Below are 17,542 nucleotides of genomic sequence, written 5' to 3'. Positions count from 1 at the left end.
CAACAAGAATACACCTTCCTTTCTGGTCTCCAACACTCCAGACACATTCCCTTAGGGTGTTTGCATTTTTGCATTTCCTGTTCCCTCTGCCTAGAATACAATTTTCTAGACAGTTGCATTATTACATCTCTCATTTCATTTAGGTCTTTATGCAGAGATCATTTTGAGGGCTTTCCTGGTTACTGCATATAAAATTTAACTCCCCTCCTATTTCATTTTGCTTCCTGACAATTATCAACATTTCTCTTTCTGTTTACTGCTTTATCCCCAGATCCTAGAACAGTGTCCAGTTCATAGTTAGCACGCAGTGTATACTTGTGGATAAATGAATACTTCTGTTTAGTGGAGAACTTCCAGCAAGCACATCTAGAATCTGTGCACTCATGGTGCCCAGCAGCAAGTATGTGGCTTACTTAAATTACTGTTCCAACACAGTTGCCATCCTCACTCCTCCCTACTTTCAAATAAGTGTTTCCCTGATGAGGTGGGTGGACTCCAAGATGGCCCCCAATGATCTCTGCTGCCTGGTCGTCTGGAGAGGGAAATTACTCTCATGTGTAATTCCTTCTCTTTGAGTATGGCTGGGACCTATGACTTGTTTCTAGTAGAATGCAGCAAAGGTGACAAGACTTCATTTCCATAGCCCTAACTCAACCCTAGACCAAGCCAGGGTGCCATCTTGTCAGAAAATGGAAACGTTTTCAAGGCTTAATTTGGTTTGAAATGTTTTCCCCCTTTATTTTATGTTTTTCAAATTACAAAAGCAATATATGTGAACAAGACAATGCAAAGGTATTTAGACAACTTATTACCCTTCTCCACCAAGGTAACCAATGAATGTTAACATCTTCGTGTGTATTTTTCTACACGTTTCTATGTTCATATAAACATCCACATGCATATATACACACACAGGAGTTTTTACTTTTTTAAAAAATAGAATTGTATACATTATTATGAAATTTTTGCTTTTCACTTAACAATATATACCATGAACATCCCCACAAATTAGCAAAATTCTAGCTCCCCCATCCCCAGCCAAATTTACTAACTCACACATTTGGGGTATCACAAGTGATTCAGTCATTTATGTATTTTTCTTTTTTGGTTTTCCTTTTCCCTACACCCCTGACTCCCCCATATCCTACCTGCATTACCCACCTCCCTCCAAGTCAATGCATACTCTTCTACACTTTTCTTCATGCACATAAAATCAAATAAACATATATAGATACTGCTTATTGCTGATAAACACCTAGAGACATTTTGTTAATGATTTACAAAAATGGAGTCATATTTAACACACTTAATATCTACCTTGCATTTTTCACTCAGGAGAACATTGTGGAATTTCACTCAAGTCCACTAGCATAGTTTTAATTTGTGGCTATATTAACATTCTATGGAATGGATATACTATAGTTCTTTCCTTTCTCCAATTTCCCAATTGATGGGTATTTACTTTGATTCTAGTGTTTGCTTTGGTTTTGGGTGTTTTTTTTTTGCCATTAGAAACAACTTTACAATAAACGTCCATGTTCACATGTTCATCTGTCTTTTATGTATTGGGGCTTTTACTTCTAAGGGAAGATTCTCCAAAGTGACATAAGTATTTTAATAATATTTAATAATATTAACAGATTTCTTTTTTGTTTGTTTTTGAGATGGAATCGTGCTCTGTTGCCCAGGTTGGAGTGCAATGGCACAATCTCAGCTCACTGCAACCTCTGCCTCCCGGGTTCAAGTGATTATCCTCCCTCAGCCTCCTGAGTAGCTGGGATCACAGGCGCCTGCCACCATGCCTGGCTAATTTTTGTATTTTTAGTAGAGAAGGGGTTTCACCATGCTGGCCAGGCTGTTCTTGAACTCCCGACCTCAGGCAATCTGCCTGCCTCGGCCTCCCAAAGTGCTAGGATTACAGGCTTGAGCCACCACGCCCAGCCTAAATATTACCAGATTTCTTTCCAAAAGAGTAACTTGCATTGTTTTTCAGAATTTATTTCTCGGCCGGGCGCGGTGGCTCAAGCCTGTAATCCCAGCACTTTGGGAGGCCGAGACGGGTGGATCACGAGGTCAGGAGATCGAGACCATCCTGGCTAACACGGTGAAACCCCGTCTCTACTAAAAAATACCAAAAACTAGCCGGGCGAGGTGGCGGGCGCCTGTAGTCCCAGCTACCCGGGAGGCTGAGGCAGGAGAATGGTGTGAACCCGGGAGACGGAGCTTGCAGTGAGCTGAGATCCGGCCACTGCACTCCAGCCTGGGTGACAGAGCGAGACTCCGTCTCAAAAAAAAAAAAAAAAAAAAAAAAAAAAAAAAGAATTTATTTCTCCACCAGCAATGTATAACATCTTTTGTTCTGACAGCTAAAAATGCTGTTACATAGTGTTATTTGATTTTAACTTTAAATCTGCATCCCCCAATGACTACTGAGGATAAACATTTTTGGACAGGTCTGTCGGCCACTTAGATTTGCTCTTCTCACAATTGTTGCCTCATATTCTTTGCCACGTTTTGCTATTGGGTTTTTCCCTGTCCATTTGGTGACTGCCTTCTCTCTGATCAGCTCTGCAAATATTTCCCCACAATCTATTATCTCTTGAGTTTGTCGATGGCATCTTTTGTCACCCAAAAGATTGTACCTTTTACGTAGTCAAATGTTTATTTCCTTTTTTCTTTTGCTTTTCTTTTTCTTTTTTTTTTGAGTTGGAGTCTTGCTCTGTTGCCCAGGCTGGAGTGCAGTGGCGCAATCTTAGCTCACTTCAACCCCTGCCTTCTGGGTTCAAGTGATTCTCCAGCCTCAGCCTCCCACGTAGCTGGGACTACAGGCATGTGCCACCACACCCAGCTAGTTTTTGTATTTTTAGTGGAGATGGGGGTTTCACCATGTTCACAAGACTAGTCTTGAACTCCTAACCTCAGGTGATCCACCTGCCTCAGCCTCCCAAAGTGTTGGGATTACAGGCATAAGCCACCACGCTCAGACTTCAAATGTTTATTTCTCAATAGCTTCTGAGTGTCCTGTGTTGGTAATCTCTCCCAACTCCTAGATTGTACATGTAGGCTCCTTTGATTTTAAGAATTCTGTTGCTTTAAAGTGTTACGTCTTAAATCCGCCCAGAATTTATTTTTGTGCTGTTAATCCAAATTTTCTTCCTTTAATATTAAAAGGTTCTTGTTCCAGAATTCTTTTTAAGTAAACTACTCTTTTCCCCTATGGTTTGAGATTCTACCTTTTTCACATATGAAAAAGTTCATATATATCAAAGTCTATTTCAGAATTTTCTACTGTGTTCTAATGATGTATTTACCTGTTCCTTTGCCAATACAGTATTAATTTCATTCGAATGACTTCATGTTGTCTTCTGGTATCTAGCATGGCATTTAATAATTTTTTAATTATGGATATATAATTGTTATATATATTTATTGGGTACATGAGATGTTTTGATACATGGTATGACTTTTTTCCTATTTTTTTCTCAATGATTCTCAAAAAAAAAAATCATTGAGATTTAGTCTAATTCCAAAAGAAGTACATATAAATTATTACATGTTTCTTGTCACTATGGAGAAAGGCTCTTGATTTTGGTATCCTGCCTTTATAAAAAGTTAACTCAAAAAATAATTAGAGTCTTTTCTTTTTTTTTTTTTTTTTTGAGACGGAGTCTCGCTCTGTCGCCCGGGCTGGAGTGCAGTGGCCAGATCTCAGCTCACTGCAAGCTCCGCCTCCCGGGTTTACGCCATTCTCCTGCCTGAGCCTCCGGAGTAGCTGGGACTACAGGCGCCCGCCACTTCGCCCGGCTAGATTTTTTGTATTTTTTTTTTTTAGTAGAGACGGGGTTTCACCGTGTTAGCCAGGATGGTCTCGATCTCCTGACCTCGTGATCCACCCGTCTCAGCCTCCCAAAGTGCTGGGATTACAGGCTTGAGCCACCGCGCCCGGCCGAGTCTTTTCTTTTACTGGTGTACAACCATATCACCAGTAAAAATGGATAGTTTTACCTTTTCTGCTGTTTATATCAATTCATTTCTTTTTATTGCCTTCACTGGAATCTCTAAGACAATGTTGAATTCCTGATTTTTAAAGATGGCTTTGGCATAATACATGCTTTGGGGTTTGGTTAATTTTTTTTTTTTTTTTTTAAGAAAAACCTCTTTAAGTGGTTACCATCTATTACATATTAACACATTCCATGAAATGCCTTCTCAGTATTTGTTGAAAGTTCATATGATTCTTCTTCTTTAAGTTGTTAATTTGATTGATGTTTTTCCTATTCCTGAACTGGCTTGACATTCTTGGGATGACTCTTACTATGTCATTCTTTGGGTATATAGCTGAATTCTATTTGCCAGTATTTTAATTATAATTTTTGTTTCTATATTCATGAGTAAGACTGGTCTGAAGTGTTCTTTTTTTTTTTTTTTTTTTTTTTTTGACGGAGTTTTGCTCTTGTTGCCCAGGCTGGATGGCACGATCTCAGCTTACCGCAACCTCTGCCTCCTGGGTTCAAGCGATTCTCCTGCCTCAGCCTCCCAAGTAGCTGGGACTACAGGCGTGTGCCACCACACCTGGCTAATTGTTGTATTTTTAGTAGAGACGGGGTTTCACCATGTTGGCCAGGCTGGTCTCGAACTCCTGACCTCATGATCCACCTGCCTCAGCCTCCCAAAGTGCTGGGGTTACAGGCGTGAGCCACCGCACCTGGCAGAAGTTTTCTTTTTTTTCAACTATCTGTATTTGATTTTGGTGTTAAAACTTATTCTGACTTAATAAAATAAATGAGGAGTATAGTTTATGGATTATATTATATCCATATAATAAATAACACTGGTATTACTCTTTCTTTAAAAGATAGATAGAACTAAGCATGAACTCTTCTGAGCCTGGAGCATTTTCCCATTATAGATCTTTAATAGCTTTTTCTGAGTTTTTCAATGGTAATTATTCTACCAAATTTTCTACTTCTTATTGCAGTTTTCATAATTTAAAGTTTATTAGAAAAGCATCCGCCTCCTCTGTTTAAAAAATATGTTGATTAAAATTGTATGAGTTATCTTTTTATCACTTAAAAAGTCATATTGATATCTGTGGTTATGTCTCCTTTCTCATTCTGGATCAGGCAGTCTTACATGGAGGCAAATCTTGAAAAACGTAGATTCCACGTGGCCATTTATTTTCTTACATGGATGACATGGCAACTCAGGGAAGCAGTCTTCTTTCCAAACATTGAAATAATGAAGACCTTGGGATTTAGTGTCCAGGACACTTGCAAGGAAATATAAATGAAAAAAAAATGAATATTCTTGAATTAATTTGCAGAAGAATAGAGAGAAAAATTCTCCTTCAGTGGTCTATGCATGAAACATTTCTGAGTTATACAAACTGTATATAGAATAGAGTATCTATGCTACTAATTTGCTACAAGACATTTTAAGCAAGACTAAGAAAATATGAACAGTGTACTGTATACCAGGGTGACACTACATTTTGTCAAATAGTTTACAGTGTTTCATTTACCCAATATCAGGTTCTTAAACTGTTCCTTAGCTTGCATTTTTAACATAAATAACTACATTTTGGTAAAATTTTTGGCCAAATTATCAAAATACATTTAAAAACACTGAAGAGGACAATAACAACCTCTATAGCCATTTACGTGTTTTACAAAAGTGGAAAAATGTAGCTGGTATAATAAATTCTTTTTTTTTTTTTTGAGACGGAGTCTCGCTCTGTCGCCCAGGCTGGAGTGCAGTGACCGGATCTTGGCTCACGCAAGCTCCGCCTCCCGGGTTTACGCCATTCTCCTGCCTCAGCCTCCCGAGTAGCTGGGACTACAGGCGCCCGCCACCTCGCCCGGCTAGTTTTTTTGTATTTTTTAGTAGAGACGGGGTTTCACCGGGTTAGCCAGGATGGTCTTGATCTCCTGACCTCGTGATCCGCCCGTCTCGGCCTCCCAAAGTGCTGGGATTACAGGCTTGAGCCACCGCGCCCGGCCAATAAATTCTTTTAAAGATAGTGGGCCATGTCGTTGTTGTTATTTTTTTTGTATTGTTAAGACATCAAAAGACAATGATGATATTTAAAGTGGAAAAGTTTTCTGAATGGCATTCTATATATTGTGTGATATGTGTCTGCTATTCAGATTTTATGTTATTTTCACATTTACAACTCCAAAATACAAATAGTGCTGATTGTATGGCTCACTGTGGAATATACCAGAGTATGCCTTTAAGTCTCTTCATAGATATTTTGTATTCTGTTGTTATTCCATTTAATACATTTTAAAATGTTTACATGCCAGGGTGACCATGCTTATGTTTTATAAAGTATTTTCCAGAAAAGTTTGTATCACAATTAGATCATGATTTCCATTATGATAAAACACTGTCGGTTGGGTGCGGTGGCTCACATCTGTAATCCCAGCACTTTGGAAGGCCAAGGCAGGCGGATCACGAGGTCAGGAGTTTGAGACCAGCCTGGCCAACATGGTGAAACCCTATCTCTACTAAAAATACAAAAATTAGCCAGGGGAGGTGGCAGGTGCCTGTAATCCCACCTACTTGGGAGACTGAGGCAGGAGAATTGCTTGAACCTGGAAGGCGGAGGTTGCAGTGAACGCAGATAGTGCCATTGCACTCCAGCCTGGGAAACAGAAAGAATCCAACTCAAAAAAAAAAAAAAAACACACACACACACATATACACTGTCCAAATTCATTAAAATGATAAGATTTCTCCTTAGGATAGATTCCCTACATACCGTGAAACCAGATCTTTTGCTCAAGTATTTCCCACAATTATTAAGTTTTCATTCCTGTAGGCATTCTTCCGAGCATGAATTTTCTGATGTCTGCTGAGGTTTGGCTTCTGGTAGAAAGCTTTCCCACATTCATTGCACCCATAGGGCTTCTCTCCTGTGTGAGTTCTCCAATGTTTATTGAGGCAGGACTTCTGGCTGAAGGATTTTCCACATTCTCTGCAATGATAGGGTCTTTCTCCCGTGTGCATTTTTCGATGTACATTGAGGTATGACTTCTCACCAAATGATTTCCCGCATTCACTGCAGACAAAGGGTCTCTCTCCTGTGTGTGTTCTCTGATGTTCTGTGCGGTGTGACTTCTGGGTAAAGGCTTTCCCACAAAAGAAACATTCAAAGGGTCTTACCCCAGTGTGAATTCTCTGGTGTTTGATGAGGGTTGACTTATGTGAAAAGGCTTTCCCACAGTCAGTGCAGCCATAAGGCTTCTCCCCAGTGTGACTTCTCTGATGCCTAATGAATTCAGACTTGTAGCAGAAGGCTTTCCCACACTCACTACAGACGTGGGGTTTTTCTGTAGGTGGAACCCTCTTCCGTTTGTACACGAGAGAATCACTTACTGCTGGTTTATACGTAAGTGCCGGGTTCTGGGTGAAAGCTTTCTCACAGTGACTGCAACCCCAGGGCTTTTCTCCATTAGGTCGTCTACCATGGTGTATACGCTGAAGCAATTTCTCATAACCGTAACACTCATTTTGCTTTTTTGCACAGTTTCTCTTAAAACCAATCAAGTCTAAATTATGGTTCAAATTCTTTCCACAAGCGTTCCAGTTGTTAGGGCTCTGGATTGAAGAAAAAAGGTCAGTGCTCAGAAGTGATATTTTCCCAAACTTACTATATTCACGGCTTCTTTCCTTGGGCAGTGTTTTCTTGCTTATGGCTGCACCTTGCCTCAAAAGCATGTCTTGCCGTCTTTTCCTCTGGATATTAACTTGCCAGATGTCTTCTGGAGAAAGTACAGTGAATCATCCTTATGAAACTTCATACTACTTGAGAAATGCTCTCAAAATTTAAAGAGTGCACAGCACACAAATAGAGAACATGAACCATAACCCAAAGCACAAACGCAGGGAAGAGTGTTCTGTGAGGAAAGAGGATTCTGAACACTGGCACAAATGGAATACAATGTACCATAGAGTATAGAGACCAATAATTTCAAAGAAAATAGGATATTACAGAGCAGAGGTTGGCAAACTTATTTTTAAGGGGTCAGAAAGTAAAGGCTTTGTGGGCCATATGGTCTCCGTCACAATGACTCAACTCTCCCACCATACCATGAAAATATAGACAATATGTAAACATAAGAATGTGGCTGTGTTCTAACAAAACTTTATTCACAAAGCAGGTGGCCAATCGGCAGGCCATAGTTTGCTGATCCCTGTTATAGAAGAAAGAAGGTGAAATGTTATACAGTACCTTGCTATCCGGCATGTGGGTTTTCAAGTGGCAATTTTGGCCTTACTTGGAGCTTGTTAGATGTGCAGAATCTGAGGCCCCACCCCAGGCCTACTTAATCAGAATCTGCATTTTAACAAGATGCCCGGGTGATTCCAAACACCTTGGAGTTTAACAAGCACTGGTATAGCAGTCATCCAAGGGTGTATCATGTTGGGCTAGTTAGTTACAATATAAATGGCAAAGCACTCTAAGGCGAACCAGATTAAAAAATAAAGTCGGCCGGGCGCGGTGGCTCAGGCCTGTAATCCCAGCACTTTAGGAGGCCGAGACGGGCGGATCACGAGGTCAGGAGATCGAGACCATCCTGGCTAACACGGTGAAACTCCGTCTCTACTAAAAAAATACAAAAAAATTAGCCGGGCGAGATGGCGGGCGCCTGTAGTCCCAGCTACTCGGGAGGCTGAGGCAAGAGAATGGCGTAAACCTGGGAGGCGGAGCTTGCAGTGAGCTGAGATCCGGCCACTGCACTCCAGCCTGGGCGACAGAGCGAGACTCCGTCTCAAAAAATAAATAAATAAATAAATAAATAAAGTCAACAAAGCTAACTGGGACTTAAGCAAGAGTTCTTAACTTGGTAGGCAGAAATCAGCGGGCTTGTGAACTTTGATAGAAAAGAAATCAGCCGGGCGCGGTGGCTCAAGCCTGTAATCCCAGCACTTTAGGAGGCCGAGACAGGCGGATCACGAGGTCAGGAGATCGAGACCATCCTGGCTAACACGGTGAAACCCCGTGTCTACTAAAAAATACAAAAAACTAGCTGGGCGAGGTGGCGGGCGCCTGTAGTCCCAGCTACTCGGGAGGCTGAGACAGGAGAATGGTGTAAACCCGGGAGGCGGAGCTTGCAGTGAGCTGAGATCCGGCCACTGCACTCCAGCCTGGGCGACAGAGCCAAACTCCGTCTCAAAAAAAGAGAAAGAAAAGAAATTACATTTTTGTTTTCACTGAGTTCCAACTACAATTGAACATTTCCTTTGACTATCAATATAAGCAACAAAACACAGTAGTATCAGCACTTCCTGTGACTTGATACTAGTTTGTGAATATTATTTTCATGTCACATTATTATGTTTATAATCATCTCTTCTTTGAGATCATGACAGTTATTAGACCTGATGCTGAGTCTCATTAATGTATAAATAAAAAAGTACATCTACTATTATATTGCACATTTTGAAAATATTTTGAAGCCGGGCATGGTGGCTCACGCCTGTAATCCCAGCACTTTGGGAGGCAAAGGCAGGTGGATCACCTGAGGTCAGGAGTCAGAGACCAGCCTGACCAACATGGTGAGACCCAGTCTCTACTAAAAATACAAAATAAGCTGGGTGTGGTGGCACATGCCTGTAGTCCCAGCTACCCAGGAGGCTGAGGCAGGAGAATCACTTGAACCCAGGAGGTGGAGGCTGCAGTGAGCTGAGATCACGCCATCGCACTCCGGCATGGGTAACAGAGCGAAACCTCCATCTAAAAAAAAAGAAAAGAAAAGAAAATATTTTGATAACTATTTTCTATAATCTTATGAATTTTATTGTATTTTTATACATAGAGGTGAGGTCTACAGCCTTCAAAAGAATGCCTAAGAAGTCCATGGCACAAAAATAATTAATAACCCCTCACTTAAAGATATTCAGTCATGAGATAATCTGGGTCTGATTTTAGGAGATATCAGTGGAAAATTAAAAGTGGGGCCAGGCGTGACGGCTCATGCCAGTAATCCCAGCACTTTGGGAGGCTAAGGCAGGTGGATCATGAAGTCAGATCAAGACCAGCCTGGCCAGGATGGTGAAACCCCATCTCTACTAAAAATACAAAAATTAGCCGGGCGTGGTGGCATGTGCCTGTAATCCCAGCTACTTGGGAGGCTGAGGCAGAGAATTGCTTAAACCCAGGAGGCAGAGGTTGCAGTTAGCTGAGATGGTGCCACTGCACTCCAGCCTGAGCGACAGAACGAAATTTCATCTGAAAAAAAAAAAAAGTGGAGAAGGACTGGGCATGGTGACTCATGCCAGTATTTCCAGCACTTTGGGAGGCCGAAGCAGGTAGACTTCTTGAGCCCAAGAGTTTGAGACCAGCCTGAGCAGCATTCCAAAACCTCTTCTCTACAAAAAAATATGAAAACTAGCCAGGTGTGGTAGCGCGAATGTAATCCCAGTTACTCGGGAGGTTAAGTGGTGGAAGGATCGCTTGAGCCCAGGAGGTCGAGGCTGCAGTGAACCATGATCATGCCACTGCACTCCAGCCTGGGTGACAGAGTGAGACCCTGTCTCAAAAAAAAGAAAAAAAAAAAAAGCAGAGAGGAAGATTTAAAGCCATTTCTCAGAAGAAAAAAAATCAACAAAACCACACATATGAATGGAACAGTTAGAGTGAGTGGTAAAGCCAGAAGATTCAAAATGACCACACGGTAGCAAAGCTCTGGAATAAAAAGCAAGATGAAGTGGTGTGTGTGTGTGTGAGTGTGAGTGTGTGGCAGGGGTAGCAAGGACAAATGAAGATGATTTTAGTTTTTGACACACAAAGAACAGGGTCAGTGCACACCTGTAGTGTAATCCACAGACTAGTTAAATGTGGGGCTGGGCAGAGCAAGGGGGAGAAAGGGGCCAACACGGCAAAAAGGCTGGTTGTGAGGATCATGTACTCTCAGAATGGGTGAGTTCTTTGAGAGGGTTACACCACTGGAAAGAGAACCAAGTTATGGAAAACAGAAAATGCAATAGTTCCTTGGAAGGAAAACGCTGGGTTTGAGCCAGGGAAATAGATAATAACAGAGCAGTCGGAAAAACTGCTGACTAGATACATTCTTGTGGAATTTGCAGTTATGAAATTTTCAGAAGCGGAGAAGAAAAGAAAAGCAGGGCAACTGATAACCAGGATACCACAGTCTCAGGACAGCTGAAGAGCACACTTTAATGGAGAAACACACACCAGAGAGCGCCAGAAGCAGAAGTTCCAAGGCATCACTAAGAATGGGCCATCCATCAACCCCAGGGTACCATGGGCATTGCTGGAATGTCTCACAGAGCTAAAGGGAGAGGGGCAGTGAGTCTGAGTGTTAATCAGCAGTGGTTAAGATGGGCCCAGCTCAGGCATTTCCTTCACACCTCCTCACCCCAACATGGAATTCACCGCTTCCTCTTCTCTGATCCCACAGTCATCTGTCTATGGGAGTGATTTAAATTTGAGTGCAGAAATTAGGGAAAGGAGGTAGCTCTGAAGCATTTCATCTGGAAAGTGTCAGAACACAGAATAGGAAGCAGGAACAGGAGAATCATAGAAGCTTTTATTTGTAAGAATACCTGCATGTGAAAGATTCTGGAGAAAGAGAGATGGACTGAACACTTAAGGGCAGAGGTGCAATCAAGTAGAGCTGAGAAAAACACTCAGATTCAGGCGTTGGGGTTGCATGGAGGTTAAAGAGGCATTAATGTAGCTGAAGTTCTCAGAGGAATGTCAAGGCTTTTAAGAGAAGAATGCTGAACAAAATTCCAAAGGTGCCAGCCTCCTTCAGTACCCCTTTTGCTAGATTTATTACACTTACCCCAACAGTGGCAGCCCGGGCGTGCTGCCCCACCAATCCATGGTGCTTCTTCCTGCTCCAGCCTGAGGATCACATCTGGTTTGGTGCCTTCATAACCTGTTCCAGGGAAATGATCCAAGCCTTGGACTGAGCTCCTTGGTCTTCAGGGCCTCTCAGGCAGCTTTAAAGGCTGCACAACAGATGTTATACTTGGGAGGGGACTAAACACACACCTTGTCCAGAACCAAATGGAATCAGTAATCCAGGACCACAGAAACTCAAGCCATACCCACTGAGGCAGCAGCACAGGGTAAGAATGCATTCTGTGCCGCCAGAACACTGAGGTTCAAATCCTGACTCTGTTATCTACTAGCTGGGTGACTCTGGGCAAGTTACTTCACCTCTCTGTACCTCAATTTCCAAATCTGTAAAAAAGTGGTACTAATAGTAACTACCTCATAAGGCTTTTATGAGGATGAAATAAGTTAATATTTTTAAAGTGGCTAAAACAGTTTCTGGCACATAGAAAATGCTAGATAATTATTAAATAAATATTTCAGAGGTTCTAGGTACTTCAGTTGCTTTTTTTTGTTTTTGTTTTTGTTTTTGTTTTTGTTTGAGACGGAGTTTCACTCTTGTTGCCCAGGCTGGAATGCAATGGTGTGATCTCAGCTCACTGCAACCTCTGCCTCCCGGGTTCAAGTGATTCTCCTGCCTCAGTCTCCCAAGTAGCTGGGATTACAGGCACCCGCTACCACACCCAGCTAATTTTTGCATTTTTAGTAGAGACAGGGTTCACCATGTTGGCCAGGCTGGTTTCAAACTCCTGACATCAGGTGATTCACCTGCCTCGGCCTCCCAAAGTACTCCAGTTGCTTTTAGCAACTGAGAAAGGAAAGGTGGTCATTTGAACATAATCTGCATTGTATGGTGAAGGTGTTCTTACCCACTGAGACAAGGTTGCTATAGGTTTCCAGCATCACATCCCGGTACAGGGCCCTTTGAGCAGGACTCAGCCGGTGCCACTCCTCTTGGGTGAAGCCCACAACTACATCTTTGAATGACACAGGTGTCTGTTGAAACAAAAATGACATTGAGTCATGTAGAAAAAAATGTTTGTGCATGGCCAGGCATGGTGGCTCATGCCTGTAATCCCAGCACTTTGGGAGGCCAAGGCAGGAAGATCAGGAGTTCAAGACCAGCCTGGCAAACATGGTGAAACCCCATCTATACTAAAAATGCAAAAATTAGCCAGGCATGGTGGTGCACACTTGTAATCCCAGCTACTTGGGAGGCTGAGGTGGGAGAATCACTTGAACCTAAGAGGCAGAGGTTGCAGTGAGCCGAGATCGCACCACTACACTCTAGCTTGGGCTATAGGGCAAGACTCCATCTCAAAAAAAGAAAAAGAAGAAAAAAGAAAAAAGTTTGTGCAAGAGGTGGTGCTGATTTCCATAATGTTTATAAGTTAGAGCTTATTATCTATCTGGAAGGTCTTTTATATTCTTGGCTTTGTGTTAGATATGGTGGGGAAAACGAAAATCATATTGGAAGCTATCTACCATTGCCATTCACACTTTGAGTCAACAAACATTGAAGACCCACTGTTTGTTGCTGGGATCACAATCATAGATGGGTCCTGACCTCAAGAAGCTCACTGTCTGGCACAGAGAGAGCAACATGTAAAGCCATCAGGGTAAAAGTGTCACAAGAGCTGTGATGGCAGGACATCTAGGCTATGGCATACAGAGAAGCGAATGGTCTGTTAAATTTTTTGGGTCCAGTTAGGCTTCAGAGCCCAGGGATATGGAAAGCTGAGTCTCCCCAGGAAGACAGAAAACTGCATTCTATGCAGGGGAGCAGTGGGAACAAAGACTGGGGGGCAAAATGGTGATTTTAGGGGTGGCAAGTTACCTCGTAACAAGAGAAAAGCATGCAGAGGTCGGCCAGCAATGAAATGATGGGCTTTAGGGCTGGGCATGGTGGTAACCCCTGTAATCTCAGCACTTTAGGAGGCCGAGGTGGGTGGATCACCTGAGGTCAGGTGTTCAAGACAAGCCTGGCCAACATGGTGAAACCCCATCTCTATTAAAAATAGAAAAATTAGCCGGACATGGTGGTGGGTGCCTGTAGTCCCAGCTACTCAGGAGGCTAAGGCAGGAGAATCGCTAGAACCTGGGAAGCAGAGGTTGCAGTGAGCTGAGATTGTGCCATTACGCTGCAGCCTGGAGGCCAGGCCGAGACTCCGACTCAAAAAAAAAAAAAAAAGAAAAAAGAAAAGAAAGAAATGATGGACTTTAGGACAATGGAGACCCTATCCAAGAAGAAGTGTATGCAGAAAGCATATTCTAGAAGGCATGAGGTGAGCTTCTTGCATTCTATGTGAAGTGTATAATGATAACTCTAAATAAACTGTGAAAAGTTAAAGACATATATTGTATCCATAGAGTAACCACTAAATCATAATGAGAGGTGTACCTGATATAAATCAACAGAATTCTGAAAACTGTTCCCTTCATCTACAATAGCACAACAAAAGAGAGGAAAGAAGAAATAGAGGAACAAAAGAGTAGATGGGATAAATAGAAAACAGACATGAAAATGACAGATATAAATCCTACTATACCAATAATGTAATTTAATAAACATTAAATGTAATATAATTTAATATAAGACTGAACACTCCAGGCCAGGCACGGTGGCTCATGACTGTAATCCAAGCACTTCAGGAGGCTGAGGCAGGAGAATCGCTTGAAGCTGGGAGGCAGAAGTTTCAGTGAGCCCAGAAAGTGCCACTGCACTCTACCCTGGGTAATAAAATGAGACTCTGTCTCAAAAAAAAAAAAAAAAAAAAAAAAGACTAAACACTCCAAAAAGGCGGAGATCGTCAGACTGAATAAAAAAAAAAAAATGCTGCCTACAAGAGATGCACTTTCAATGTAAACTCACAGGCAGTTTTAAAGCCAATGGATGGAAAGAGAAGTGTGGTGGGTGACCTGGAGGGAAGTGAGAGGAAAGACCCCTATAGTAACCTGTGTGAAAGGTGATGTTCACAAGCAGGACAGTAACCATTAGAGAAAGATAGAACGCTGTAAAGAAGAGCAGACCCCATTCTGCATGGGGTGATTATTTCACGTTGCATGATGCCTGTACCAAAACATGTTGCCGTAAATACACATACCTACTATGTAGCCACAAAAATTTTTTAAAAATTAAAACAACAAAACAAAAAAAGGAGAGGTGGCAGGCGCCTGTAGTCCCAGCTGCTCAGGAGGCTGAGGCAGGAGAGTGGCGTGAACCCGGGAGGCAGAGCTTGCAGTGAGCCGAGATCGTGCCACTGCACTCTAGCCTAGGTGACAGAGCAAGACTCTGTCTCAAAAATAAAAAGAGAAAAAGAAAAAAAGAACTGATAGCTCTGGAGATCCCAGCATAAGTTGTGAAGGAGCAGGACAGTCACTGAGGGAGACCCATGGGTACCCACCTAGGAAGGTCCTGGTGATCCTGTCTTTAAGTGACTGTGTGGTAAAGAATTTGACCTTGCCAAAAGAGAGGTGTGGCCTTTGCCCTCAGCTCCTGGGAAGTAATCTCTATACTCTTGGAATGTCCTCAGAGTGTCCTTGTTTACCTAGTGGCCTTGGGTCACACTAGATAGTCTAATTATGTGGTTTATAATGAGGGCTTTGGGTCACAGGCATCAGCTTAACCTCTTGGAAGGGCTGGAAACTGAGGTCAGCAGTGGGAACAGTCAAGCCTTTCTACATGATCAACCACCAATAAAAAGCGGACACCAGGGCTTAGGTGCACTTTCCTGGTTGGCAAGGCTCCATGTGTATTGGCACACATTACTGCTGGGAGGATTTAGCACTGTTTTGGGCTCCCTTAGGAGAGGACAGAAGTTCTATGTGTGGAACTCTCCTAAACTCTGCTTCATGGGCCTCTTCTCTTGGTTGATTTTACTTACTTACTTACTTAATTAATTTTGAGACGGAGTCTTGCTGTGTTGCCCAGGCTGGAGTGCAGTGGCGCAATCTCAGCTAACTACAACCTCCATCTCCTGGGCTCAAGAGATTCTCCTGCCTCAGCCTCCCGAGTAGCTGGGAATACAGGCACGCACCACCATGCCCAGCTAATTTTTGTATTTTTTTTAGTAGAGACAGCGTTTCACCATGTTGGCCAGGCTGGTCTCAAACTCCTGACCTCAGGTGATCCAACTGCCTTGGCCTCCCAAAGTGCTGAGATTACAGGTATGAGCTACCACTAGCGGCCAGCTTAAAATCTTTCTGAGAATTATCCTTGGCCAAAGGGTACTGCACCATCCAAGCATATCTACCCTCCTTGAGGTAGCCTACAATCAATTATTAGTTGATTTCAGAATATAAAAGCCTCCTTGCCTCCATTCACAACAATGCTGAAGGCCATCCCAGCTCCAGAGTATAAGATTTGCTGAGACCTCTGTTCAACAACTCCCTCAGCCCATTCGAGCTTCCCTCACTGCCTTACAGGTGTTCTAAGAGCCTGCCTAATAAACCTCCGGTGAGAAAAATCTCCATCTATGAGTCAGCTTCCCTGAGAACCCAGCCTGTATGTACAAACTGTACATACTTACAATGCATACTTTTTTTTTCTAGGACAGCTTCCCCAGTAAGGAAAACTGGGTTACTTAATGTGATACTCACCTGGTACTCGATCATTTTCTGCTGTTCTTGGAAAAAGATCTGACACCTGTAGACATGTAGGGGGAAGAAGATGGAGAAAGAGAACAGAGAACAGAGTGTAAGGGACTAGGCCTGTCTTGGAAATTGCAAATTTCCTTTGTAAATCTTGTACAAAAATCCATGCTTTTAGCTGGGTGTGGTGGCTCACACCTTATTTGAGGCCAGGAGCTACAGACCAGCCTGGACAATATGGCAAAACGCTGTCTCTACAAAAAAAAAGAGAAAAAATTAGCCAGGCATGGTGTTGCACACCTGTAGTCCCAGCTATCCAGGAGGCTGAGGTGGGGGGATCCCTTGAGCCTAGGAGGTCAAAGCTGCAGTGAGCCATGATCCTACTACTGCAATCTGGCCTGGGTGACAGAGTAAGACCCTGTCTCAAAAATTAAATAAATAAATAAACAAATAAATATCCTTTATCTCTTACTTGTTTCAAATACTTTGAAATATTATACAGGTCATAAAGCGTAGACCATAAAGCAAGGTTGCCATAGTATCTAAATGCCCCACACCCCAAGACATTTAATGATTATAAAAGGAAAAGAAGTAACTTTTCCTTGGAAAAACTTGGCAGTATTGCTTAATCAAGTGATCAGTTAACGTGACCAGTAATGAGATATAAGACATCATGTGCCTCCTGATATAATGCACTGTGAAGGGTACAACATCCCTTCTGTGGTGTTCACACCCCAAATGCATACCTGAACCTAATCAATGATTAGGGACACCCCAAATGCATACCTGAACCTAATCAATGAAGAGAGACATCATACTGAGTTACAATATACAAAATAACCTACCTATACTCTTCAAAAATGTCGACTTCATGGAAGATGAAGACTGAGAAACTGCTCCTGATTAAAGGAGACTAAAAGGATGTGACACCTGAAGGCAGCATATGATCCTGGATTGGATCCTGGGATGGAAAAAGAAAAGTTGCTATAGGGCCAGGCACAGTGGCTCACGCCTGTAATCCCAGCACTTTGGGAGGCCGAGGTGCGCGGATCGCCTGAGGTCAGGAGTTTGAGACCAGCC

General features: G+C 42.5%; 1 protein-coding gene across 6 annotated transcripts in view; it reads right to left on the bottom strand.

The window, feature by feature from the left end:
- Nucleotides 1–4,651: 4,651 nt before the first annotated feature.
- ZNF570 (zinc finger protein 570) overlaps nucleotides 4,652–17,542 on the bottom strand; it is a 56,857-nt gene continuing 43,966 nt past the window's right edge. For 3 of the 6 annotated variants that reach the window (XM_010385674.2, XM_030913093.1, XM_010385675.2), the window contains exons 3-7: nucleotides 16,472–16,517; nucleotides 12,742–12,868; nucleotides 11,817–11,912; nucleotides 6,764–7,766; nucleotides 4,652–5,269 (exon numbers count right to left, since the gene is read on the bottom strand). In XM_010385674.2, coding sequence (XP_010383976.1) covers nucleotides 6,784–7,766; nucleotides 11,817–11,912; nucleotides 12,742–12,868; nucleotides 16,472–16,486 — 1,221 coding nt within the window. In that variant the 5' untranslated portion in view covers nucleotides 16,487–16,517 and the 3' untranslated portion in view covers nucleotides 4,652–5,269; nucleotides 6,764–6,783. Of the gene's footprint in view, nucleotides 5,270–6,763; nucleotides 7,767–11,816; nucleotides 11,913–12,741; nucleotides 12,869–16,471; nucleotides 16,518–17,307; nucleotides 17,424–17,542 lie in introns of all 6 variants that reach the window. The other 3 variants (XM_030913094.1, XM_030913095.1, XM_030913096.1) reach the window with 2 other exon arrangements.

The sequence above is a fragment of the Rhinopithecus roxellana genome, chromosome 12, assembly GCF_007565055.1.
Source record: "Rhinopithecus roxellana isolate Shanxi Qingling chromosome 12, ASM756505v1, whole genome shotgun sequence".
Lineage (NCBI taxonomy): Eukaryota > Metazoa > Chordata > Mammalia > Primates > Cercopithecidae > Rhinopithecus > Rhinopithecus roxellana.
The sequence above is the reverse complement of the archived record's forward strand: the minus strand, read 5'-3'. Positions and strand labels throughout refer to the sequence as shown.